Here is a 27419-nt window from a genome sequence, read left to right as displayed (position 1 = left end):
TTGCTCAGAAATACCGATGTTTTTCACTGGGATTGTTCGGATAGTTTGTTTTACAATAAAATGTAGATTATTATTATATTTTTAACTCTGTTTTAGACATGTTAACTCTCAACGATATCTTTCATATTAATGGCAAATGCAAATTAGAAAAAAATTCAGATGAGGATTTAATTCTTTTTAATATTTTGATAAAATTATATATATGTAACAAATCAAAAATTTATAAAGGAAAGTCAATCTTCTTGATCTAGAATGAAAATTCTAGAGACAACATTTTGCAAATGGATCACCTTCATCTATATAAAGAGTTTGTGTAAAAAGTTTATTTTGAAAAGTGACGTTATATTTGGTCGTATCATTTTGGAGTTAAAATGGCACAAGAATTACATGATGGACAACTAAAAAATGTTGTAAAAGCCAACCAAAAGAAGCTAGTTGCAGTCGATTTCGGAAATCCTGGATGCCCACCTTGTAGAGCAATTAAGCCATGGTGGAATACATTACCAAGAAAATATCCAACAGTTGTGTTTTGCTCAATTGAGTGTGATAACTGTCCTAGTGATTCTCGCGAATACCAAATTACCGCAACTCCAACATTCGTTTTTATCGTAAACGGGAAAGAAGTAAATCGTATCTTAGGCCCAAACAAACCACAAATTTTAAGCACAATTGAGAAATATAAAACATCAGGCGATCCATTTGCAGGTCAATCCCACTCAATTAATTCAACATCACAATCAAATTCATCATCTAAACCCACAATGCCTATTGTTGACAACTACGTCAGAGATATGCTCTTAGAAATGGGCTTCTCGCAAAGCTTAACACAGGATGCGCTGAAATTTACAAACAATGGAACAATCGATGAATGCATTCTTTATCTTGAGCGTGTCCAAAACCTTGCGAATCCACAGTTGAAAGTTCCTAAACCAGCGCCATCATCAGAATCAAATACATCCGACTCATCTACTCCTGCCAATGTAGACTCACAGCATACAACACAGGGCTGCGTCCTTAAAGTTATTTTGCCCAACGGCGATTCATGCATCAATGAATTTGATCAATCACAAACACTTTCTGACGTTTTTAACTTTGTTGTTTCAATGAATCCTGGCCTCAAAGGCCGTAATGTGTCTTTTGAGACGGCGTTTCCTAAGAATATTTACACACAGAAAGATTTCTCTAAAACTCTTTCGCAATGCAAAATTGTGAAAAGAGCACAGATCTTTTTAAGGATTAACTAACTTGCGAAATATGCAGTGAATGTGACTGCATGTAAAATGTTCCAAATAAAAAAGAAAGAAAAATATTTTTATGGGTTTTGTAATCAGCTAAATTATTGTATTCATAAATATTTATTAATAATGAGATAATTCATTTGAAATGCCTTAAGAAATTATAATACTTTTCTTATGTTTTTACAAGACAAAATCGTAAGTAGGTGCTTTTAAATTTAACATTAACACAGTTTGTGATTAAATCTCAATGTTCTCTTTCGTTAATTCAAAAATAATTTCTTCGAGTGAATCTAATAAAGTTTAAATTCTTCTGTATTTGATTTTTCTGATATAATAATTGATTTTTGACTTACGTTAGCTTACTATACATGATTTTGAATGATTTTTGATAATGAATCTATAATCTAATAAACAATAATAATTATCATAAATGAAATTCAAACAGCTATTCAAAAAATCATAATCCATATTCTAATAACAATATTTATCAGTTTCACATTATGTTATATCTCACCGAATAAATTGCATTCATCTGTTAACTATTGACTCATTTTTTTAAACATAAATAAAAAAGTATCAAATCTCAATAGATACAATATACGAAAATTTAAAAACAGATTTTAATAGAATTGTTCATCGTTCAAAAGATACTCGTCATCATCTGCTTGTTTTTCTGCGTTTTCTTTCATCTTCTTATAATAGTAGAAAGCAAATCCTGCCAGCAAAGCAATTCCTATGACAAATATCATCGATATAAATGTAATGTCTGCGATTGTCAGTCCGTTTTTACTTAATGAGCTCGATGTCGACTGTTCATTTGTTGTAGTTTGCGCATTAAATTTAGCAAAAAAATCATTTTTCGGAACAAGAACATGCGTTTGTGATGGAACGCTAAGTGCATACGTTGGAACAGTTTCATTTGGCGTCGTTTGAGATATGAACAAAACATTATTTTGCTTACCATTAAATGATGTTTCATTGTTTGCGTTGTAATTTGTCTTTTGCTGAAATAATTCGTTTGATGAATCACCAAATGTTTTATCTTTCTCATCCGAAGTTTCATCGAATTCTTCGTCTTTAGATTTCTTCGATTTCTTTTTCGGTATTTCTTCTTCAGTATCTTCTTCATCTTCTTCTGCATCTTTAGACTTCTTTGACTTCTTTTTCGGAACTTCTTCATCTTCTTCGTTAAAATATTTCTTTGATTTCTTTTTCGGTATTTCTTCTTCTTCTTCATCTTCTTCGTCTTTATATCGCTTTGACTTCTTTTTAGGCGTTTCTTCTTCTTCTTCTTCTTCATCTGTATCTTCATATTCGACTTTTTGTTTCTTCTTTTTCTTTGGTTTTTCCTCTTCGTCGTCGTCTTCATCTTCTTCGTCTATGTTTTTCTTTGACTTCTTTTTAGGAATTTCTTCTTCGTCTCCGTCATCTTCAACGTATTTCTTTGTTTTCCTTTTCTTTGGTTTCTCTTCTTCTTCTTCGTCATCTTCTTCGTATTTTCGTTTTTTGTTACTTTTCTTTTTAGGAATTTCTTCTTCTTCATCGTATGATGTTCTTTTGGCCTTTTTCCGTTTCGGTTTCTCTTCTTCTTCTTCGTCTTCATTTTCTTCTATTTCTGTTCTTTTTGATTTTTTTAGTTTTGGTTTCTTTACTTCTTCATCTTCTTCATTTTCTTCTGTCCTTTTGGTTTGTTTCTTTTTTGGCTTTTCTTCTTCTGCTTCCGAGTATTTTCTTCTTTGCTTCTTTACATTTTCTTCTTTTTCTGTTTCCTTTTTCTGATTTTCATCAACTTCTTTACGCTTTGAATCATTTTCATTTTTTTCTTCTTTTTCTATTTCTGTTGGTTCCTCTGTTTTTTGCTCTTTCTCTTTGTTTTCGTTTTCACTTGTTCCTTGAATTTGTGTTTGAACTATTTGCGTGTAAATTTGTTCGGATTTGCTTTCTGATTCTTTCTTTTCTTCAAATGAAATGGTGAAAGGAGTCGCTTGACTTGATGGCTCATGTTTTTCTACTTCTGTTGCCATGGTTTCATCTTTGTTTTTAAAATTTTGTTTCATAAATTTGTCAGTATCATGAACAATTCCTGCGTTTGTGTTCACTGGTTCTGCAGCTTTGCTTTCCGTATGAGGGACATCAATTTGCCTTGTTTGTTCTGACGGATTGACTGATTGAGATGGAATTTGTTCAGAAGAAGAAGATGGGTTTCCCCACCTAAAAGGATTATAAGGTGAATTTATACTGTTTTGTTTGCCTGTTTCAGAGGATGGGCTGAAAAATGTTTTTGAATCTTCAAGTAATTTGCTTGAATTTGCCTTTTGTGGAGCAACCTTAGGCCTTGTTCCCTTTTTGCTTTTCCTACAGTATGAACATACTATTAGAAAAGCACAAAAAAGGAATTTCATTTATTTTTTAAGGTTTCAGAGCCAGCTTCATTTCACATGGGGTGCATCGGTTTAGGGCGCCCCGCTATACCCGTTTAAAGAATTAAAAAAACAAATGTGTGTCTGTGTTGTGTTTTACTTACCAGCTGGTGATGCTTTGCGCTTTGATGGAGATGCCTTGCGCTCTGCTGGTGATGAAGATCTACTTGATTTATGGATCTCAGAATAATCAGCAATGACTTTTTGTTTGCGAGATGAAGACTTGACAGGTTTATCCTTATCTTTAGAAAAGATAAAGTAGAGGATTCCACCAACAACGAAAACAAAGAAGAGATAAAGTACAACAGAACCAATTGTTTCTTTGATGTTGGTAACTTCATAGAATTCTGCTGTTTCATTGAAAAGAAGGACAGAATAGTTCAAGCCATTTTCAGAAGTGACCATTGCGTAGATATCAAGATTAAATTTACCTGATTCCATTTCTTGATCAAGTTCGCATAAATGAAGGAATGTAGTTTGATCTTCGTTAGAAACACGACCACCGAGTCCATATGAGGTAAAGTTCCAGACAAAATCATTTGGATCAGTAAGAGATGTAACGTGTCCAAAAACATTTTGAAGACCAAATCCTTCACCACTTCCAACAATGTATGAGTCTAACACACGGAAAAATCTTTTAATAGGGATGCGATTATTAGGATAATCTGGTAAGATTGCTCTTCCATAAATAGATTCTGTTTTAGCCAACGGAAGAAAAGAACCATGATGAGAATAAACGCCATCTTGTTCTTCCTCACAATGAATGAAAGAAAGAAGGAGAACAAACATTTCCAATGTGGCTATATATAAAAGTGCCGGAATTTTCAATACAAAGAAATTTTTTGAGGGGAAATTTCGGGGCACCCTTCATTGAAGATAACGATAGAGAATTCAATAATTATACATCGTTTTATACTGAAAAAACACATTGAATTGAAATTTCGGAATGTAAATTTCTTGACTGTTCCCAAAAATCCATATGACCAAATATCAATTCAAAAATCGTATTAACTAGAGGCGTGATGTATATGCATTACACAGACTGAAACACATTGATATAGCCTTAAAACAAGGAAGAGGAGTACATGGTAAAAACACTTTATTTTCAGTTGGAAAAATATTTTATCAAAATGCCAATTTTTTTGTCACAATACGCTTCCAAAATTTGTATTTTGCTGGAAGTTCTTGTTAGGACTCACTCCAAAGCATTAGACCATTATTAATACAACATTCCGAGCCCAAATGAATAAAAGAAAATATTATCATTCAATGATTTTGACTTTTTAATGTGTTTACTCAATCCGATAAGAATAAACAATTGAATTTCTTTCAAAAGTAATCAAATGAGTTTATTCGAAAATTGACAGCTCTATCGTTTTTTCAGGGTTTTCAAACAAATTCATCATCATTTCAACATACTTATTGACGAATTCATTGTCACAACCTGGATGTATAAAAGTGAAAACAATATTACATTTCCCTCTTGAAGTACAAGCATGAGAAGTAAAACTTTGTAGTAATCTTTCTTCTTCTCTGAATGTATATTGACCACCTTGTACCCATATATCGGCATTTTCGGATTCAATGATTCCAGTATTTGATATCATTGCTGCTGGTCTTTTAATGTCAAATTTATTATATGTAAGTAATTTGAAATGTGGAAGTTGATAATTTGGAACTAACAAATCAATTTGTTTTTGCAATGACTGCATCAAATCTTTCATATTGGTTTCGTTAGTAATGTGCGATTCAAGATATACAAGCGAACTTTTAACCATGGGCGAAATTGATGAAATTCCAAACATACGACGTGTGTTAATTGATACTTGATTTAGGATGTTAAAGTTCGGTGACAAGTTAAAACACTTAGAAATGGTATAGATATCGCAAGCTGACATAAATGCTTGAGGTCGGATGCCAATTGATTTACACGTTGAAACTAGACGAGATGCATCAAATGAGCGAGCAATACCGCGGTAGAAAAGAGGACCTGGTTTAGGTTCCTTGTTTCTTGGAATAATGAAAGGATCTGATAATGTGAGAGTTTGATGTTTATCGGGAATTCCTTTGAGAAGATCTTCAATAACAAGTTTAGGTACTTCTGGAAAGTCGGTTTTAGTGGAAACAAGATCGGATACTAAATGACCAAGTAATGGAGCATCGCCGAAACAATGACAAGAAACTGCTAGAACTGCACCTTTAGCTGTGCCTTTCATTTTAATGATGTAGATTTCATTCATTTCTTGAGTAAAGAATGTTGATAAGCATTTGGTAACAAATTCAGTTTCTTCACATTCATCTAACTCAGCGCACGTTATTTTTGGTGGTTGTCCTGAGTATATTTTTGTACCTTTAATAGTCCAATTTAAGAAAGGATAAGATTTAGAAATGTTTGGAATTTTATTTTTAATATATTCTTCTGTAACAAGCTCCTCCATAAATGCAATTCCTTTGCAATTTACACCTTGTAACATTTGTTCATATATCGTTAATTCCCCAATTTCTTCCATTTAATTTGAGCTACATAATTCTGTAGTTTACAAATAACCGTCAGGATTTACCAAAAATTGACAATACAAAAATGCAAGATATTTTTGCAGGAACAAGGTACGATCCAAGGTTTAGAGTTGCTATTCAAAAAGATATGACAAGCGCAACCGAGTTCTTTCCTGGCATGAAACTAGAGAGAGTTATGACTGCTCAATATCCTTATCTTCAAATGTCAGGTACAATACCAATAGTTTATCAAGGAACCGATATTGAAATTCCCCTTTATGTAATCCTTCCAGATCAATTCCCAAACTGTCCACCAATTGTCCAAATTCCTATTCCTCAAGGTTTTCATCTTGGCAATGTTCCAAATTTACTTCCAAATGGGCAATTTCAAGTAGGCTTTATTCAGTACATCCCTAAGCAAACATTAATGCCACATTTTCTTGATGCAATTTCACGTTATTTATCTTCATATCCACCAGTAACACCACAAGGTGCACAATATCTTCTTCAAATGTATCGACAGCAAAAGCAAATACAACAGCAGCAACAACAATACTATCAACATACTCCACCATCATCTGGCTCACAAATGAATATGAATATGCCATATAATATGAATCAATGTTACAGCTTGTTACAAACTGAAGCAGATAATATTATCAAAGAAGCCAACAAAGCCCAAAACGATTTATATTCGTCCGAACTTGAGGTTGCTTTATACAATAATCTTGATGATATTCTCTCAACAAAACTTAACGAAGTAAACAAGAAAAACAACGCTCTTAGGACTACACTCTCCGGATCAGGCGAATTTCCAATTCCTCCTGATATTCAAGAAGAAGCATTATCAACATCAAAAGAAAAGGCTTCTCTAGAAACAATCCAATACCTCCACACTGCTCTTAAGGAACAAAAAATCACTCCACAACAGTTCCTCGACATGACTCGTCGGATGAGTCGTCAACATTTCAAAGAATATGTTTTTCCACGATTACTTTAAACTTAATTTTTTTTGATTTCTTTTTTTGTCTTTTGGTATATTTCTGTTTTATTACTTGTCTTCTTAAAGAAAAATCGATTCGTTTATAATTTCAAAAACGAGGTTAGATATGTCACTTTTATATCAAGTTTTGAATTAAATTTCATCGTTTTTTTCATGGCCACTTTTCCTCTTTTTGATAAAAATCTAACAGTTTTATAAATCAGGCACTTGAAATTCTATGCAGTTCATCATCGATCAAAACCCCAATCTCAAAGATTTTCATGTGTATTTTCACCCTTCAAAGATGACTGCACTTGGAATAAATGATGGATCAGTTGTTATTATTAAATCGCGATCTAAGAAATCAATAATTTCACTTGCTTATTCAAATAAAACATCTTGTAACGTTTCTTGCGTGCAGATGAATCGTGTTCTTAGATACAATTTAAAAGCTTATCTCGGGCAAATTGTTATTGTTGAAAAGTTTGAAAAATGTACTCCAGCATCAACTGTTGAAATTGCTCCAATTGCAGAAACTATTACAGGAATTTCTGGTGACTTATCTTCTGTTATTGACTCTTGTGGCATTGATTTCCAAGATTTTCCTGTTTTCCCTAACTTTATTATTCCAATTTATGCACTTAATAGGACGATCGAATTTGTAGTCACACAAACAGAACCTAGTACATCAGTTCAATTATACAATTCCAAACAAATAAATGTTTCCACAAATTCAGTAAAGCGTAATGAAGATATGGACGAATTCGATAAGATATCTTATGATTCTATCGGAGGTCTTGATGTCCAAATTAAAGAATTAAGGTTTTTAATTGAATTACCATTACAGCAACCACAATTTTTCAAATCTTTTGGTATTAGCCCATCGAAAGGAATACTTATTTCAGGTCCCTCTGGTTGTGGGAAGACTATGATAGGGAAAGCCATTCAAAATGAGACACCATTATATTTCGAAAGAATTAATGGAATTGATTTATTAACCAAAACTCCCGATGAAGCAAGTCTTATTCTTCGTCGTCTTATGGCACGTGCAGTTTCACGTGCACCTTCCATTATTTTTATTGATGATATTGATCTAATTATTCTTGATGAACCCGGATCTAATTCTGACTGTGAGAGCAATCTACATTCAGCATTAGTTTCCTCCCTTGAACAAGTCGGCAAGCGTGGAAACGTCGCTGTCATCGGTACATCGTCTGACGCATCATCGCTGCCAAAGCGGTTAAAGACCGTTAAGCGATTTGGAAGCATCATTGATATCTCTCTTCCAGGAAGGGACAAAAGAGCGCAAATACTTCGGTCTATTACACAGTCAATGAAAGTCTCCAAAAAGATGTTTGAAGATTGTCTTGATAATGAAAAGATGAAGACAGCTGCCGATCTAAAGGAATATGTCCAAAGAGAACTTATTAATAGAATTGAAGAAGTTGCCCTTATGCATAAGACAGACAAAGAACCGATTAAAGTTGAAGAACTTTTATCATTAGAACTTGGTGAAGGATTAATTACAGACGAAATGAGTAATGAAAGCAGTAACGCTCAAGGAGATGATCCATTCACTCCAAAGAGTAGTAGCAACCAATTTGAATCTGATGATCCATTTTCAATTCCTTCGAAGAAGAAAAGTAACTTTGACGACGAATTTTCCCCTTCAATAACACGTAAGGCTAAAGATCCATTTAAGACGCAACACACCAGGTTTATGTCAAATTCGGCATTTGTTCCAAACAAACCGGTTTCACCATTTGGCTCACAGCTAACAAGAAATGGCAGTGATAACTTGTTTGCACAAAGTGCTTCATTTTCAAGTCAAGGAAATCCTGTTGATCCATTCTCATCAGAATCAAATCCATCAATACCAACACATGCTCACACGCCGTCGTCAAAGCACCCCAGACATAAAAAGGCAAAGAAGGATCCATATGCTATCAAGAAATAATTCATTAAATGTTCCATCAAACAAAATAAACTTGTGGAATTCAATTGATTTTGATCGTTTTATAAAATTCGCTAATAACTTTTTGAATGCATAACCGTATTTTATTTCAGCTTTTTGATTGGCGTATAAAATAACCGATAGAAACATAAAAAAAATCCTTAAAATGGAAATAATTTAATATAGAATGAAATATTGACTTTAATTATGATAATACATGAATACGGTGTAATGAAGTCAAAGAATTTCTAAATTATGATTTCATAATCAATCGTTGTATTATTAATTCACAATTTAATTTAGATTGATGTGACTGTGTTGCTTATGTGATTAGTGAAGAAATATAGAGAGAATTCCCAGTGATAGTTGGAAGACAATTGTCATAAATTTATCACCGTTGGATTTTGACCGTTTAATTCTGATGTTTGTTTTGAGGCAATCGCCACAAGAACTTCAAAACATAACATCACTTTGTGCTAATGAAAATTGTACAATTAGTGACCTTATGGAGCAATCTAATATTATGGATGCTTTTAAAAAACAGCACTCAACATTAATTCAATTTTTAGTTGCTCATATTTCCGAAATCATTCGAATTGCAACAGGCATTACACAACTAACATTTTCAAATGCCAAATCACACTGTGAAACAATGTTAATTACCAATCTCAGCACTTTTACTCCAAGAATTGTATATTCAGAAAATCTTATTTCTACAGTTATTGAATGTTTAAATTCACCTGTTTGTGAAGAACCCGATAATCTATCCAATCTATGTTTATTTCTACAATTTTTGTTAAAGGTAACTAATGGTGCCTTTCTTCATAAGCTTCCTGATGGTGTTCTAATCTTTAAGAAATTTTTACCATTAGTTGAACATCCATGTGTTTATGATTTTTTAGATTCAATAACCACAGATGGACATCCAGAATATGTCAAATATCTTGAAACTAATAAAATCGCGCCTCTTCTTTGGCAATCAATTGACGCTTCACCATCCTCCAAACTCTTTTCTCTTCTCTGTAACGTTGTTTCATCAGTTGATTCCAACTCGATGGCACTTTTTGACATCACCTCACCTTCTGTCCTTGAAAAAATCTTTGATTATGCCACAAATAATGATAATACTGATCTTTCTGACCAATCAATGTTTTTATTATTTGAGTTATGTAGTAAATGTGATGAAGAAGATCAAGATGATGATTCAATGTTCACAAGAGTCTTTAAATTTGTCATTTCCAAAACTAATGATCTCTGTAATTTTGTTACTAATGACACGTTATTTACTGCAGGTAAAGCTAAAGCAATTGAATTACTTGGCGGTATAATATCTGCAGATTTCGAAGTTCCGAAATGTATTATCGAATGCAGTGGGAAATTGTTTTTGAAAATGTTCGAATATCCGTCATTCTCTATCTTACATTGTTCCGCCACGCAATTGTTTGAGTTTATCTCTGAAGGAAATTTGGAGGAAATGTTAAAGGAATATAAAATTAAAGAGAAAATAGTCGATGCATTCGATAATGAAGAAAATGATGACGTCGGAATATACTATGGACACTTGTATAAGATTACTGAAATGATTTTGAATAACGAAAAGGAACAAAATGAAGAAACTGATGAAAAATGGAATAAGTTCGTAAATGGGAAATATTCGCAAATGAAGGAATTAATAGAGCTGAGATTCGGTGGTCCTGTGCCATCGAGAATAACAGGAAGAACAAACGCTTTGGGAGAAGTGGACGCATACGAATTTTGACGAATTTCTTTATTCAATAAATGTTGTGTTGAAAATGAATATTTGTTTTAATGTTTGATAGGAATATGGCGAGTCTGAGTTTCTACATATTATAGAATATATATATTTGGATATTATATGTGTATGATTGCACAGGCTGTGATCCATGGATCCCAATAAAAAATGGTACATCAAAACGAGTCTAAAAAAAATCGGAAAAACACATTTCAAAATTCATTAAATCCTGGTTTTATTTCCTATATATTACATTAATCAAAACATAATAATAATAATAATAATAATAATAATAATAATAATAATAATAATAATAATAATAATAATAATAATAATAATAATAATAATAATAATAATAATAATAATAATAATAATAATAATAATAATAATAATAATAATAATAATAATAATAATAATAATAATAATAATAATAATAATAATAATAATAATAATACAATAATAATAATAATAATAATAATAATAATAATAATAATAATAATAATAATAATAATAATAATAATAATAATAATAATAATAATAATAATAATAATAATAATAATAATAATAATAATAATAATAATAATAATAATAATAATAATAATAATAATAATAATAATAATAATAATAATAATAATAATAATAATAATAATAATAATAATAATAATAATAATAATAATAATAATAATAATAATAATAATAATAATAATAATAACTTTGGTAAATTTTAATAGTATATCTATTTAATGTGCTTCCAAGCATGTCAATATCAAAAAGTCATTTGTTTATGCATGTGACTTTTGTATAATGGAAATTAAACTGTTTCATTTTCTAAACGATGATGCAACCAATGAAATTATTATTAAATAAGGAAGAAATACTTTAAGAGCAATTGCAGATATCAAAATTTTTATTCAATTGAACCCAAAGCGATTATTATAAAATCTTTATAAAGATCATGATCTTTGTAATGTTGTTTCCAAAATTTTATTTGTTGAAGTTTTTCTTCTAATCCACTTTATAATATTATTGTTTTTATGGATTTACATTTTACTTTGTCAATATATTTGTTAATAGGTAAAATTTATAATGTACATTGCTATTTTGATGATTTTCATATGCTTGTATGTTTATGTATACTTTTGTTGGTAATTTTCTTTCTAATGTTTTCTGCAAACATTTAATCTTTGAGTTGATTTTGATTATTAGTAATATACGCTTTATTTCCATTTCTTATTGAAAGTGAAGATTTGATGTTTATAGAAGAAGATTTTGATTGAGAATTTTTGTTTATATTTTTTGCACTAAGTAAATTTACTATTTCTGTGTAACCTTTTTGTTGTGCGATTTGAAGTGCTGTTTCAATTTATTAAAACATATTTCAAATTATTCAAATAAATAGTTTTCGCATTAACATCAATTCCTTTTTGTTCTAAAACATATTTCACAAGTTCAATCAGTAAGTAATACCCTAATGTGTAAAGTATCTAATATTACAATATTTTGTTTCCTTAATTTTCCAAAATAAAAAAATAAAAGAAAAAAACACTAAAAAAAGAAGAGGAAAAAATTAAAAAAGGAGAAGGGAGAAGAAAAGAGTGAGGAAAAAAAAAACTTTGTAATTAAAAATCATATTGATAAATTAAATAAATTATTAATGAGAACATATTATTTCCATATTTACTAATAATTATAATAAGTATAAATTCTTTATAATAATTTTTATTTAATATTTATATATGATAACTATAGATATTTGTAGAAAAAGTAAATCATTAATTTCAAATCCACGATATAAATGATTCAATAAATATTAATTGCGGCTGGGAATTTTATAAGTAAATCATAACAACCCAGTGCGAACCTAATGTTTTTAATTTCAAGAAATTTTAATATTTAATAATTATAACATAGTGCAAACTCGTTGTTTAAATTTTAATAATATATAGAAACAAAAGAAATTCCTTATTGTTCCGATTTGGAATATGTGATATGCAATACACCATTTATGAACTTTTCAACCTTCCCTGTTGGGTAGTGAATCTCATAATTACCATTTGGATAAATTCGCTTTAATTCACCATTTGGATAAAAAATTATTTTTCGTCCATCACTGAAATGCTCTTCTCGTTGACCATTTGAGAAAATATAACGTGTATCCATATTAGGAAGTGATAACTCAATAGTTCCAGTTGAAGAATATAAGTAACCACATGCGCCATCTTTAAATTTCTGTGAAACATCTCCATTAGAATAAAATGTATATAGAGATCTATTATGCTTCATTTTTATATTTCCGTTTCGAAATTCTGTTGCCTTATATCCATTTTCATATGTTAAAATATTTTTTCCATCTTCGCGATGTTCAGTTTTAATGATTTTTCCTGGTTTAAAATCAAGATTTAAATCATAATTTGGATGAAGAGGATTTCTTGCTTGGTGAGACTTTGATCCATCTGATTTGATTTGTGCCAAAAGCTTGTTCTTTTCTTCAACCCATTGCATTCTTTCTGTTTCATATTTGATTTTAAGTTCTTTGAATTCTTTTCTTAATGTAATTAGTTCAGTATTTTCAAGTTTTGATTCAATGACAATTTTATCCTTCTCAATTTTGCGTCGTTCTTTCTCAAGTTCTTTTCTTTCTTGGTTTATCCATTCTAAATTTCGATCGATTTCTTCCTTTTTTCGATTTATATATACAACCTTAGATTTGAGCTCATAAAATGCTTCTCGAAATTTTATTATTTCATCATTTGTTAATTCATTATTTCCTGTTTTTTGTTCACCAAGAATGGAATGAGTTGAAAAATCTTGTGACAATTTTGACTCACTATTTTGAAGCATTTTTTCTAAGTGACAAAACAAATCAATGTCACCATCTGAATCATCATCAATTAAATAAGGAAGAATGGATCTCGACTTGCTCATTTTAACGTGCGTTTATCGTTTTTAAACGTTCTTTTTGATTTTTATTACAAAAAAGATTTTAGTTGCCAAAAGACAATTTTAAAAATAGCTTTAAGCAAAAATCTAGAACATATTTTTATTTCTTTCCTTGAGCTTTTTTGTATTCTGCAATAGCTTCTTTGGTTTTCTTTACATTTTTATCATTCTTCTCATAAAATTCGATAACGACTTCTATTGGTACCTTTGTTTCATTTTTGAGTCTAGTGATCTTAGGTCTTTCAGATGCTGGGAAATCTTTCAGTGTTTTTGCTGCTTTAGGTTTTTCTTGTTGATCTTCTTTACGTGCAGCAGGCTCAGCTTTGACTACCTTCTCCTGTGATGGTTGTGTTGTTATGTTTTCAGAAGATTTTGAATCACCCAATGATGAGAAAAAGAAATATAAAAATTCATTATTTTCCAAATCGGCTGCTTGGCAAACATTTGTGGCATCCGGGACAATTTCTCCATTTTCTTTTCTAACTGTCATTGAATCAATAGAAGAATTTTGATATTTTGAAACAATGATATTTTTCATATCTCTAATACACTCTGTTTCATACGCTTCAACATAGTGGATTCGCCCTGTTTGTGATTTAAATCGAAGAAGAACAATTTTTTCTTTTTCCATCGAATGGTTCAAAAAACAACGACCGTTTACAACAAGAGGTTTCTACGATAGGAAAAACACGTTTTTTATTCCTCAAATATGAATTCTTCTGTAGCAAGCACAATCCTAGATTTAAATTGGTATGTAAAAGTTAAGAGGAAAAATGTGACATATTTTCTTTATGTTACACAAGATACAACATCTCTCCAGATAAAGAGAATGTTAAAGCAATTTGTTAATAGAAAAGTTCATGATATGATTCTCACAGTACCAAGAATGGGGAATCGAAAGTTCCATGATTCTTTATCTCTTGAACAAATGATATTAGAGAATAGAGAAACATTAAATTTGCAACTTAGGATTCCTGGAACAGATACATTTGAAGGACTTGACAAAGTAACAGGAAACTACGACACTATAACAACATCACTTTATCGCTGATTGTGAAATTTATTTATAAATATTATTTTTAATTTTTTTTAAAAACAAAATTCTTGAAAAAAAGCAAAGCCAACAAACAATTTTTATATGAAAATGAGCTCTTTAATTATTGATTCTTGTTTTTTTAAAAAATTAATTTGAATGACATATGATGTGAAATAAAATGTCTGCTGTATCACAAGAAACAATTCAAGCAATTGCTGACAAACTTGGAATTACTCTTAAGCATTCTTTATTAGAATTACTTGCCCAGGAAACAGAATTTCGAGTTGAACGTATAATTAGTCCTGCTTCAATTTTATTTAAAAAAACACATTCTTCAAAATTAACAGTTCGGCAAGTTAACATGATTCTTGAATCACAACGAATTCCTACGCTTTTTGGTTATTCTAGTTCTTCTAATTACGAAATGAAAGTAGTCAATTCTGAAGATACACTTTTATATACAATTGACAACACAATTGATCTTAATGAAGTTGTTTCTGATAAAGGACATTGTTATCCACGAAAAGTGCCTTTTAATTTCCAATGGCTTTTAGTAGATGGAACTCCAATCGGCAAGCGATCCAACAAAAACACTTTTGGGCAAATTTTGGATTCAACCCCATATAATCCTTCACTAGATTACCTCAAATATAACAAGCCAGAACAAAAAATCAAAAATGAACAAATTATTTCTAACGATCTCCAGAGTTATTATGGCCAAGCCATTGACTTTTTTGAAGCAGGCGACCAAGAATCCCAAGAAATTCTTTATGATAACATTGTCAGTGATGGTGGAATTCAATCATTAATTCCAGGTTTCCTCCAATTTATCATATATAAGCTTACTATTTCACTAGACGATATTTCTGTATTAAAACGCGTGATAAACTTTACCTCAGCCCTAGTTAATAATCCATCACTTCCTATTTCTTTTTATGCACACACTTTTCTCCGTATTTGTTTCACTATCATTTTAAAGAACATTGTTTCTGGAGATGATATTGAAATGGACACTAAAATTCGAGTTGATACAGCCCAGATTTTACATCAAATTTGTAACGTGTGTAATTCAGGGTACCCCCAAATACGAACGTTAATTTCGAATACGTTAATCAGTGCAATTTTTAATCCAAATTCTTCTTTGGCTTCTCAACATGGAGCAATTTTATCTCTTTCTCTCTTCGATGAAAATGCTATTTTGCGAGTTTATCCACATATTCCATCATATGTTTTAATGCTGAAAAGAATAACAGCATTTGAAGCTCCAAGTCAAAAAGATTTTATTGTATTGATATTAAATACAATTCACAAAATGGTTTCAGATGCTATAGATTCTGGTAAAATAGATATAGCATTATCACCCAAAATGAATGGAGTGAAGAATGAAATTAATGTGTTATTAGATAAGTTAAAATAAATGATTATTATTATACTTTTTTATTTCCAATTTTTATTTTTCTTCAAATAAATTTAATTTCGAAAATAAATATTTTTCATTTATTTTATATGTAAAATTAATTAATAAATTTAAATTTATAAATAAATTTAATAAATATCAAAAAATCGAATTTGTTATTAGTTGAACATCAATAATTAATTGAACATCATTAGATAAAAAAATGTTCAAACATTTTCAAACCATTTCATAACTTCATAGGATCGTAAATCATTTTAAAATTCCTAAGTTTTGACTTGAAGGATTATTAAAATTTCATTAATAAAATATCATCCAACATTAAATTTATTCAATAACTTTAGATTCCACTTATCATCAAAAGGAATTGGCTAAACAAATCATTGTGTTCAGGGCTGAGCAAGTTCCTTACGTTTTCAATAGTTTTGTCCCTTGTCTGTTGGTTCTTATTATACGAATTGATTTCTTGCATCATCTGGTTGAATTCACTGTATGTAAGTTCGTTTTTGGCTGATTTAATGAACATTGAACTTCGTGATGCGGTTGGTGAAGTGTTACCAATTTTTTGTGTTGGAAGGGGTGAATATTGTCTAATTTGCTTCTTTGGTGGTTTGATGTCAAGGGTTGGCTTTGATGTTGACTGAAAACTGATATTATTATCTGTACTAAAAATTTCAGATGACGTTGATGCAGAGGTGTCATGCTGATCTAACAACCCTTTGAGCGACTGACTTAGAGAAACAAAACGTGAAATTTCTTGCTCTTTTTGTTGGAGTGAACGAGCTAATGATGCATTAATTGATTTTAAACGTTCAGCTTCAGCAATGGCATCATTGTATGCAGCCCGAAGTTGCATATTTTCATTCTCGAGTTGTTCAATTCTGGCTTGATTTTCTTGGTTAACACGATTAAGTTCAGAAATTTGTTGGTGATATAATCTTTGTTCTGTAGAGTTTTGTTGCTTTAGCGATTTAACAGCTCGTTTTATTTGTTCTATCCCTAAATTTAGTTCGTCTTCGGGATTCAGATTCATCAAATTGCAAAAATAAACGGCTTAAATCAGAGTACCCCAGACTCAACGAACGTTTACATTTTTTAATGGTGGAACTGGATGAAACTCTTTCTTCAGAAATGATAAGTTTTGTTCCATGGCCACCAAGTTGGGAAAACCCAGAACATGGGAAAAAACCTGCGCCAGTTCCAACAGCAAAAAAGATTTTTACAGAAACAGAAAAAGAATTATTAAATCGCGGAATTCCTTTAATTGTAGGTGTTAAAGACATCCAAAAAATTGAACAACCAGATCCTATTCTTCAATTATTTGATCCTCATCCACCAAATTCTGTAGGTCATTTTCTTGTCACACGAATACCTGCTAAAACTGATGTTATAGTTCTTCAAAGGGAAGATGATGGAACCATTTTATTAGAAGCCGAAAAGTTCGCTGATCCGAAAAATGGTGAATTATGGAAAATAGTATCACCTCTTGGTAATATTGGCAATTGTGTTCTAATATCCAATTCTAAGCGGTCCTCATTCTACATGCTACATAATGAACAAGAAGAAGTTGCAATTTGTATTCGAAAAATTTTATCAGATCCCAAGATGAAACTCTTTGATGTATATATTCCACTTCTTCAGAAAGAGACGGGGAAACACGTATCAATAATCTTTGATGAAAATCCATATCTTTTATCACAATCAAAATCAGAAACGATTGCGTCAGATGTTGTCAAGCTTTCAACACGTAAACCGCAGCAAAAGAACGGAAGGAAAACGCTCACATTTACGGGAAGGGTTAAGAAGCCATCATCAAAGAATTTCATTTTGATTCACCCAGATCAGCCAACGAGAGAAATTCTTTTGTGCGGAAAATGCAAAATGAAACAGTTTGTGTTCGATTTGGGTTGGCCTTTATCAATTATCCAAGGATTTGCTATTTTCTTAGCAATGTTTTCTCACCCAAAACCAAATTAAATTTATATTTTGTAAAAGTTATAATTTTTTAAACACATTATTGTTTCGATTTCCTCTATAATATTAATTATTTCCATACTATTTCGCTTTATAATGAAAATTTATGTTATTTTAGATCAATCAAAACTAGGAATTTTACATTTTTTGATATGTATCTTATGTCTATCAATGGAATTTAATTGTTGTCGAAGAACAGAAGAAGGTGAATGAATACTGATATGAAATGATTATAAAGTTTTATATGTGAAAAACTATTTCTTGTTCTATTAATAGCATATCTTTCCTTTTTACTTTTTACTGGTATGATGTAATAATAAGATTCCTAATTAACAAATAATTCTCTAGAATTTTATTTGACTTATTGATTAATAGATTCACATATGCACTTATTAACTACAATACATTTTTCTTTATAAATGATTTTCCTGAAAGATATTTTATGCTTTTGGAACTATATATGTAAAATATAAATAATTTTCTGTTATGATTTAATGGATTGTTATATTTAAGGTTCTTCTAAGGAGAAGAAAGGATTAAAGGATTCATTTTACAAGACAAATTTATTGGTTATTTCTCACCAAAATTGTAATATGAGAAAAGAAATTTTATAATGTTAAGTAAAGATTAATGAAAAATATTCTTCATATATAAAATTTTTTATTTAGAATAAGATATAAAATTAAACATTTTACTTCAAAACAATTTTCGCCACTTTTGGCTTTGGAACTGAAGAATCAGTAATATCTATATCGTGAGGTTTGCAATTTATTATTTTAAGAAGTCTTTTGTGTTCTTTTCTTAATGAAAATATCCATTCTTCAGTAGTTGTTTTTGGAATATTTTCAATTTTTTTCTTAAACATTTCACTTAAGTCATGTGCAATCACATATATTGGACTCATTGGGTTATTATATGTCATTGCATTTTTCCAAATTAAGTTCATATCATTTTTCCATTGATCAATATTTTGATATTTACCATCTTTAAGGTTTTGAAGGACTGTTCCCAAATCCATCGGTTTTTTTATTTTATCAAAGTAATCTTCAGCATAATCTTCTTTTGGATTAACTGGTTGTCTAAAAAAACTTGAAAGTGAATAATCATATATTTTCCTAGTTACTTTTGTACAAAAATTAGCTTGTACAGAATTCATATTTCCTCCTGATTGTCCTCTACCCATTTTTTGTTTCTTTCGTTATTGACAATGTTTGGTTGTTTTTATGGCGTGCGGTTTAAGTACTCAAAAATATTTTTCTCAACTTTATAAATAATTTGAAAGAAACGATAAAAATTTCAAAACAGTTTATTTTATTTGTCACACAAAATTCTTTTTTCTTCTTCATAATACATTCGAGACAAAGCAGCTCTTTTTTTAGCATTTTTAATTAAAGTAGGATCTCTTTCCCAATGGATGGTTGAAATTACTTTTCCATCTTCCATCTTTGTTTCAATGATTTTCATCAAAGGTCTTTTCGGGAAATCATTTAAACCAATTTCTTTCCAATTAATTCTTGTTTTATGTAAGTCAGCTCTTTTATTAAGTTCAATTTCATTTCTATCCTTTGTATCAAGTAATATTTCTAATTCTTCTTCTTCTTCATTTAGAAGTGTTTCTAAATCTAAATCATTTAAATCTGTTTCTTTTTTAGCATGAATATACCAAAGCTTATCAGTAAATGATCGCGTTAATTCTTCGCGAATATGATTTATTGATTTTTTGGTTTGACTTTGACCTTGATAATATCCGATTCGACCTCTTTCATAAAGCTTGCTACGATTCCATGGTACATTTTTTAGGATTCGTATATAGGAATATATTAATACTCGCAATTCATTTGGCAAAGAATTGATTTGTTTGATTGTTATTGGGGATAATGTTGGAACTTGGAATCGTGAAATTCCATGTGAATTTAAATATTGAATTCCGTTATAGATTGATCGATTCTTACATAATTGTTCTGGAGGTGGCATTGGATATCTTAAGAATGATTTTAGATAATATAAAGGATCTTTCCTGATGGGTTTTGGGATGATCACTTTGCATTCAAAATTGGTCGATAGATATGTCACTTTTGGGAATTTGTGTATTTTAACCGATTTCCCAAATGTCAAAATGAAATAAGAAGGATGAGACTCATGGGGAGCTAATGCCGAATTCATAACAGAATTCGAATACATTAGAACAAAGGTGTTTTTTGGAATTGGTTCTAAAAAGGGTTGAATACCTGTTGGAAGTAAATGTGTTAAAGGAATTCTTGGATCATAATAATGCATTCCACATGGATGATCTTCACATATGATAACATCAAGTTGACTGGACATTCCAACCATTGGTTGAATAATTGGGAATTCATCTGTCGTTTCAATTATTACATATTCTCCACTTGAAATGGATAATTCAGATTTTTTGTAGAGAAACTTATTGTTACATTGCGCACGTTGTTTGCCTTTCTTTACATATATCTTAGGAGCAGTTTCTGAAGAATTTTTTGGGATATATTTGTGAATTTTCAAATTTCTTTTTGTGATTTTATTGTATTCAAATTCCGAAATTTCATCATCAAAAATACTAGATGTAAGGAGAGAAGGCATAACATCAATTTTTAATTTAGACGATTGACTTGAATATGTAAGTGGATTATAAAACGTAAAATCTGTGTCATCATCCTCAAGAGGTTTATTAGATTGGAGAATAGAATGAAACATCGAAGAAATTGGTGTCTTTATATCAACTTCTTCTTTTGGATTTGGAATAGTGATACATGATTTGTTTTCAAAATTTGTTTTTTTGTCACTATAAGAGGGACGCAACACTTTTACATATTCGGGGTCTTTAAATTTTATGGCATTAGATCGAATTTTAGCTTTCGTTTCAAATGGTTTAATTATTTCTATTTTTGGTAGAGATAAAAAATTTGGCTTCATTTTGCGTTGAAATTTGTGTATTGGAAGTTTGTGTTTTTTTCTTATGTTTTTATGTTTTGATGGAAGTGGTAATTCAGATTGATCTGTTTTTGTAGCAATTTCCATTTCTTTCCATTTGGGAGTTTTCCACTGAGGGAAACGAACCGAATTTAATTCTTTTGGTGTATTAATTGAAGAAGCTTGAAATAATGAAAATGATACAATTTCTGGTAAATAATTTTCTTTAATATTGATAATAAATTTTTCTTCTTTTTCTTTTTCGTTCTTTATTGGTGTTGATTCAGAACGATGAACGAAAGGAAGAAAAATGTTATCCATTGTATATATGTCATATAAAATTTTTATCAAATCTAAAATTATTCTATGAAAATAAATCTGTCAGTGAAATAAAAAGTGACAGAACATGGACGAAATTGTTCACCAAAAATGGGAAAAATATGGGCGAAGCTGGAACAAAATGTCACTTGATGAAGATGGAAGGCTTTTCCAAATAGAGGATTTCCCAGATTATGAAATCGAAAGACAAAAACTTGATTTACGAAATAAAAACCGAGGTTTAATTCGCTCAATAGTTATTCTTTTGGATTTATCTGGAAGAGGAATGGAACCACGTGAATTCTCGGTTTCTCGTTTAAAACTTATTACAGTTGAACTTGAAAAATTTATTATTTCATTTTTTGATCAAAACCCACTTTCACAACTTGCAATAACAGCCACTTACCAAGGGAGGGGATATGTTCTTTCACCTCTTTGTGGATCGGTATCTAAACATTTAAAAGTTGTTCAAAATCTTGAACAAAACACAGAATATGGTGAACCATCTTTACAAAATGGTTTAAACATTTCAGCCTCATTATTTTCTTCTGTTGCAAGATATTCCACCAAAGAAATTATTCTAATTTATGGAGCTTTAAATACAATCGATGTTAAAATTGAATCAACAATTAAATTTCTTAAAAGAAGTGAAATCACAGTTAATGTCATTGGGTTTGGTGCATCTCTTTATATTCTTAGTCGAATTGCAAATGAAACTGGAGGGAAATATTCAATTCCATTAAATGAAAATATTTTTCATAAATTAGTTTTCGATAACATTGAACCTCCAATACTTACAGATAAGGTTGAGCTCCGTGACTTCGTTCCATTCTGTTACGTGAAGCATTACGATTTTCCATCATTTGACATTAACGACATCAAAGAAGGCAAAAAAGTGCCACCAAAATCTGGCGGTTATAAATGTGGCATTTGCGGATTTGTTGTTTTCTCGATACCTGTTTATTGTCCATCATGCGGAATCTTATTATTAACACCACCTGATATAACACGAACACAAGTGTTCTTAAATCCACCATTAGAGTTCGAAAAAGAAAATGCTGAATGTGTTTGTAATGCTTGTGGGTGTATTATAAATGAGAAATATCAGTGCCCACTTTGTGGAATGAATTACTGCGAATCTTGTAATACATTCATTCATGGAATTCTTCGATTTTGTCCATTTTGTTCGAAATCAAAATAAAATATGTTATTTTCATAAAAATGTTTATTAAAGGAAAAAATTAAATTTTCATTTATTTATCAAATATTGGTTAAAATTCTCAATTTTAAAAGATTCCTTACAGTGATCACTTGTTTTCAGCTGAAATATTTGTAATGAAAATTTTGACTTTCACTTTTTACATATTTCGAGAAACAGTTTTTCACACAAAAAGTCGTTCAAGCCCAAAAAAGAAAAAAAAAGTTTTGTAATGAGCGAGCACGTCACAAAAATAGTATTATTAGGAGATTCCAACACAGGCAAAACATGTATCGCTTACAGGTTCGTTCAAGGTAATAATATTCCAAACAATGTTGAATCAACAATTGGTGCATGTTTTTTCACAGCAACGGTTGATTTTCCACAGTTAAGTACCGAAGTTCATCTTTGGGATACAGCAGGAAACATTGTATATCGGACGTTAGTGCCAATGTACTTACGTAATTCAAATATTTTAATATTTGTATTTGATGTTACAAACATATCAACTTTTCAATCCATCCCTGGATTTCTCAGGACTTGCCAACCATCAATTGATCCCAATTGTCCACCTCTATTTGTGTTGGTAGGTAATAAATGTGATGCTAATCCTAACGACAGACAAGTATCATATGAAGAAGGATTAGAAATGGCTGGTACACTCGGTGCCGAATACTATGAAGTAAGTGCTTTAGATGGATATGGAATTATTGATCTTTTTACATTTTCATGTTATCAGGATTTGGTCAATCAGGGTATATCTGTCACTCGCCCTATACAAAGAGATGTTCAACCTCGTCCACAAACACAAACTCAAACTCAACCTAGGGAAACAACAACAACAGTAACATCAAACCAACCGCCACAGGAACCGCAACCGTCTGACCAATTACCGTTAGAGCCACCCCAACCAACCGCCGAACCACCCCCAGAAATTGTTCCAGCACAAACACAACAATTTCTTGATTCTGGTCCATCACTTCGCAACGCAAGAGCTCTACAATGCGCTTTAATTTATACAAATTCGAAATCAAAGAATAAAATCAGTTATATTAATGGACCACAAATAACCCCTATTTCTTGCACATGTTCAGCATCACATTTTATTGTCCTTGACACACATCATATTTGTTATGGTTTTGGGAATAATCGAAATCATCAAATTGATCCAATACTTCCAACAACAATTCCACAGTTTACCAAGATAACAATCCCTGACAATTGTACAGTTCGAGAAGTCTGTACCTGCAAGACATTTACAGCCTTCATACTTAATGATGGCAGATTATTGATTCATGGAAATGCCAATGAAGTTGAAAACAAATCCATTTTTTCTGGCTATAAATCACCGCGTGGTCTTTCATCGTATGGGAACATGATAATATTTGCACATAAGACAGGAAGTATTATCTGTTGGAACGATAAAGTCCGAACTAAACGTAAAATCGAAGGATATAATGTCATTGACACCAAATTAAATTCACAATCAATGATAGCATTAACAGGGGATGGCAAAGTCTTCATTTGTAAGTTACAAAAACATGCGCAATTTATACCAATTAATTTTAGTTTTCCAATTCTTTCTATATTTTCATCGACAGAAAGATTTCATTTTTCTACTTTTAATCATCAAATTTATTCATTGAAAGATGATAATGAATATGAATTATTATTATTACCATATGATTCACAAACAATTAATATTGAACAAAGTAATGAAATTTTAATTCGTCTTGATGATAATGGAACAATAAATTATTTGAATTCGAATAATAATTTACCGAAAATTGATTTTTCTATTTCATGTTTTCATATTTTACCTAATTTTATAATATTATTTAATGGGAAACCTTTTACACCAAAATGTACACCATCAAAAGCATATCATTGTTGTTCATCCAATTCATTAATCATTACTAATCGTAACAATGAAAAAGAACAACAAATATTATATGCGTTTGATTCTCATTATGGATATTTTGATAATGGATATAAATCGAATGTTTATGTTGAGAATTTATTTTCTACATCTGATGTATTAATTACAACAAAAGATAAAAATAAAACAATTTGTATCACGCGGAATAATCGAATTCTTTGTACTGATTCTAATTTATATGAATCATTTTCATATAACTTAATTAAAGGTGATAAAGTTAAAACACCTTCTGGAATCATTGCTGAATTCATAGGGTTTAGTGAAGGTCATATTTGGTTACGACCTACGAATTCGAAATATGTATATTCATTTAATGATCCGAAAACACTTTATGTATTAGAACGTCCAGGACATAAATTATTTGAAACAATTGTAGATAGTGTTACATCTGTTATAGATATAACGCCAACTTTTTGTGAAAGTTTTGGGCATTCTATTGACGACTTAATATTTTATCCTAAGAAAGGAATTGTTAAATTTGTCGGAATGTATTCCAATCGTTATGTTTTTATGGACTTTTCTGATAATTTATTATTTTCATCGGAAATTATTCATTATGAACTCTTACGAACATTTAGTAAAAACATAAAATATAAACGGAATATAATAACATCGAAAGGGAAAGTCGTCGAATTAGATATTTATGGGAAAAATAAGATATTTTTGCCTGGCGATAGAATATCATCGAAATTCGGCGATGGAATATTTTTGGGAACTGATTCGAATGGCGATTCTTATATCCAAACAGATTTAATGCGTTTAAATGACATCGGCGGCAAGAAATGTAATGTTTCTGATCTGAAATTAATTCGAAGAATTGGTGTCGAAACTTATAAAAAGATAAAATTAAATGACGATAAAGTTATAAATGTTTCAATATCGACAAATTCAATCGGATCAAAGTTTAAAGCTGCAGATATAATTGGAATAAACGAAATAAAAGCAAAAGTTCTCGGAGTAACAAATGAAGGAATCGCTTATGCAATGGATTTAAGTAATGATGAAATATTTCAAGTAGACGAAAAGAAATCAGAACTGTTGTACAGACCAGACATACTCAGCGGAGAAAGTAACAAATTGGTCGAAGTTGGTTCCCCTGCATACGAAATTAGCGCGTTGTGTCCTGACGACGTCGTTTTGATTAATGACGAAAATGAAAAATTCGTATTTAAGGGTATAGGAAGAACAGGTCCGATATTCATGAGCTTGGATACTGGAGTACAATTAACAACTTCTTTCTCGGCATTGGTGTTACAAGATTCATTCAAAGTGATAAAGAGAAACGTGATAAAGTGAGGCGTTGTAAATATTGTAAAGTAAAGAAATTTAAATTGCAACTGCTTTTTGATAACAATTTTCGGTTATAACCTTTTATTGGATTTTTCTAAATGTTAAAACTTATTTTCAAACATAAATACCAATTCGATAAGAAGATAATAATGTTTTAGAGGAATGCATACATTATTTGAATTTTCACAATGAGGAACACAAGAATTGGCAGGTTTATTATGGTGAAATGGTTTAACGTCTTTAAACGTCTTGCAGAGACCACTTAAACTAAAGTGATTTTGCTTTTTACTACCTAATACCAGAGGATGAACTCCGAAATGAAAGAACTTAAAGTTAGTGTGGTAGGGAATAGGACTGTTGGGAAAACATCTTTAATCGCTACTTATGCGTCAGGCCATTTTCCTACTGATTGGAGTTTTAGTATCTTTGTACCACATGATAATGAAACAAAAGTCGTCAGATATAACAAGAATTTTTATAAACTTAACATATGCGACAACTGTCAAGGTGCTGAAGAGTATCGCAAACTTTATCCACTAACATATCCAGACACTGATGTTTTCATTCTTTGTTTCTCTCTTGTTTGTAGGAAATCTCTTGAAACGATTTTAAATGATTGGTCCTTAGAAATTAAGCAATGCTGCCCTTCAACGCCTTTTGTTTTGGTCGGAACGAAAGTTGACTTGAGGGACAACTTCACAGTTGACCACCAAAAATATTGTTATGAACCTATTTCATCGCAAGAAGGAATGTCGGCTGTGGAGAAAATTGGAGCATATGGTTATGTTGAGTGTTCTTCTTTAAGCGGATATAATTTGAAAGAAGTTTTTCAACTTGCAACAAAAGCAGCTTTAAAAATTGGTATTTCAAATGCAAAAGTAAAAAAAGCGAAGCGTGAAAAAGAAGTTTGTAAAATGTTTTAGTTGAATTATTTTGATATTGTTTATTAGTTATAAAAAAATATGAAAATATTCCAACAAAAGAATATCTTATGTAGATACAATCACAATTCCATTCATCAGCATTAAGAACCCATGCTCTGAACATATCGGAATTCCATGAGAAATAATTCGATATAAGGTGTGAATAATAATTAAGGAATCAACAAAATGATTAAACGTTTAAATATATAATAGAAACAATAGAAAGATAAGAAATTTTTTTTATATAATTGATATTTGTTTTAAAGTACTTGAGAATTTGTTTTCTTAATTTTTAATGTGATGCTTCTCAAAATAGCATTTCCAGTACCATTAAGTCAGGATTTGTATGTACAGGAATACAAAAGATATATGGTAATACAAAAATTTATTTGGAAAGCCGATTGACTCTGATTTTGTATGACAGTATTCCGACTTCTTGAGATGAAGGTGAAAAAATTTTGGAAGTTTCTCTTGCAATAGATGATTCTCTTTTGAATTTTGTTGATTCTTGGAAAAGATCATATGCGTTTACACCGCAACAGTATTCATTGTCTTCTTCATCGACTAAGAGGAAAATAATGGGTAATTTTGTGGGTAATTCATAACGATTAATTTCAAT

General features: G+C 30.5%; 13 protein-coding genes across 13 annotated transcripts; 8 read left to right on the top strand and 5 right to left on the bottom strand.

Annotated features, from left to right (window-relative positions):
* Nucleotides 1–371: 371 nt before the first annotated feature.
* On the top strand, nucleotides 372–1244 carry GO595_003407 (Thioredoxin family protein; the record flags this gene model as incomplete). The annotated part of the gene is made up of 1 exon (XM_067916425.1): nucleotides 372–1244. The coding sequence occupies one exon, from the start codon at nucleotides 372–374 to the stop codon at nucleotides 1242–1244; it is 873 nt and encodes a 290-aa protein (XP_067777208.1).
* A 614-nt stretch (nucleotides 1245–1858) lies between these two features.
* On the bottom strand, nucleotides 1859–3640 carry GO595_003406 (uncharacterized protein; the record flags this gene model as incomplete). Its single annotated transcript, XM_067916424.1, has 1 exon — nucleotides 1859–3640. The coding sequence occupies one exon, from the start codon at nucleotides 3638–3640 to the stop codon at nucleotides 1859–1861; it is 1782 nt and encodes a 593-aa protein (XP_067777207.1).
* A 114-nt stretch (nucleotides 3641–3754) lies between these two features.
* GO595_003405 (uncharacterized protein) lies at nucleotides 3755–4447 on the bottom strand (the record flags this gene model as incomplete). Its single annotated transcript, XM_067916422.1, has 1 exon — nucleotides 3755–4447. One exon carries the CDS (start codon nucleotides 4445–4447, stop codon nucleotides 3755–3757), a length of 693 nt encoding a protein of 230 aa, XP_067777206.1.
* A 560-nt stretch (nucleotides 4448–5007) lies between these two features.
* GO595_003404 (uncharacterized protein) lies at nucleotides 5008–6132 on the bottom strand (the record flags this gene model as incomplete). The annotated part of the gene is made up of 1 exon (XM_067916421.1): nucleotides 5008–6132. One exon carries the CDS (start codon nucleotides 6130–6132, stop codon nucleotides 5008–5010), a length of 1125 nt encoding a protein of 374 aa, XP_067777205.1.
* A 107-nt stretch (nucleotides 6133–6239) lies between these two features.
* Nucleotides 6240–7154, top strand: GO595_003403 (Ubiquitin-conjugating protein; the record flags this gene model as incomplete). The annotated part of the gene is made up of 1 exon (XM_067916420.1): nucleotides 6240–7154. The coding sequence occupies one exon, from the start codon at nucleotides 6240–6242 to the stop codon at nucleotides 7152–7154; it is 915 nt and encodes a 304-aa protein (XP_067777204.1).
* Nucleotides 7155–7440: 286 nt separating this feature from the next.
* GO595_003402 (ATPase, AAA family protein) lies at nucleotides 7441–9093 on the top strand (the record flags this gene model as incomplete). The annotated part of the gene is made up of 1 exon (XM_067916419.1): nucleotides 7441–9093. One exon carries the CDS (start codon nucleotides 7441–7443, stop codon nucleotides 9091–9093), a length of 1653 nt encoding a protein of 550 aa, XP_067777203.1.
* A 418-nt stretch (nucleotides 9094–9511) lies between these two features.
* Nucleotides 9512–10849, top strand: GO595_003401 (uncharacterized protein; the record flags this gene model as incomplete). Its single annotated transcript, XM_067916418.1, has 1 exon — nucleotides 9512–10849. One exon carries the CDS (start codon nucleotides 9512–9514, stop codon nucleotides 10847–10849), a length of 1338 nt encoding a protein of 445 aa, XP_067777202.1.
* A 3034-nt stretch (nucleotides 10850–13883) lies between these two features.
* Nucleotides 13884–14414, bottom strand: GO595_003400 (uncharacterized protein; the record flags this gene model as incomplete). The annotated part of the gene is made up of 1 exon (XM_067916417.1): nucleotides 13884–14414. One exon carries the CDS (start codon nucleotides 14412–14414, stop codon nucleotides 13884–13886), a length of 531 nt encoding a protein of 176 aa, XP_067777201.1.
* Nucleotides 14415–14997: 583 nt separating this feature from the next.
* On the top strand, nucleotides 14998–16236 carry GO595_003399 (Transcription initiation factor TFIID subunit 6; the record flags this gene model as incomplete). The annotated part of the gene is made up of 1 exon (XM_067916416.1): nucleotides 14998–16236. The coding sequence occupies one exon, from the start codon at nucleotides 14998–15000 to the stop codon at nucleotides 16234–16236; it is 1239 nt and encodes a 412-aa protein (XP_067777200.1).
* Nucleotides 16237–16573: 337 nt separating this feature from the next.
* Nucleotides 16574–17266, bottom strand: GO595_003398 (uncharacterized protein; the record flags this gene model as incomplete). The annotated part of the gene is made up of 1 exon (XM_067916415.1): nucleotides 16574–17266. The coding sequence occupies one exon, from the start codon at nucleotides 17264–17266 to the stop codon at nucleotides 16574–16576; it is 693 nt and encodes a 230-aa protein (XP_067777199.1).
* Nucleotides 17267–17331: 65 nt separating this feature from the next.
* GO595_003397 (Tub-like protein) lies at nucleotides 17332–18210 on the top strand (the record flags this gene model as incomplete). Its single annotated transcript, XM_067916414.1, has 1 exon — nucleotides 17332–18210. One exon carries the CDS (start codon nucleotides 17332–17334, stop codon nucleotides 18208–18210), a length of 879 nt encoding a protein of 292 aa, XP_067777198.1.
* A 3328-nt stretch (nucleotides 18211–21538) lies between these two features.
* Nucleotides 21539–22651, top strand: GO595_003396 (General transcription factor IIH subunit 2; the record flags this gene model as incomplete). The annotated part of the gene is made up of 1 exon (XM_067916413.1): nucleotides 21539–22651. The coding sequence occupies one exon, from the start codon at nucleotides 21539–21541 to the stop codon at nucleotides 22649–22651; it is 1113 nt and encodes a 370-aa protein (XP_067777197.1).
* Nucleotides 22652–22880: 229 nt separating this feature from the next.
* GO595_003395 (Rho GTPase) lies at nucleotides 22881–26800 on the top strand (the record flags this gene model as incomplete). Its single annotated transcript, XM_067916410.1, has 2 exons — nucleotides 22881–24164; nucleotides 26180–26800. The coding sequence occupies 2 exons, from the start codon at nucleotides 22881–22883 to the stop codon at nucleotides 26798–26800; spliced, it is 1905 nt and encodes a 634-aa protein (XP_067777196.1).
* Between the last annotated feature and the right edge of the window lie 619 nt (nucleotides 26801–27419).

Source organism: Histomonas meleagridis, assembly GCF_020186115.1.
Source record: "Histomonas meleagridis strain 2922-C6/04-10x chromosome Unknown contig_20, whole genome shotgun sequence".
NCBI lineage: Eukaryota > Parabasalia > Tritrichomonadida > Dientamoebidae > Histomonas > Histomonas meleagridis.
This window is presented reverse-complemented; position numbering and strand designations above follow the sequence as displayed.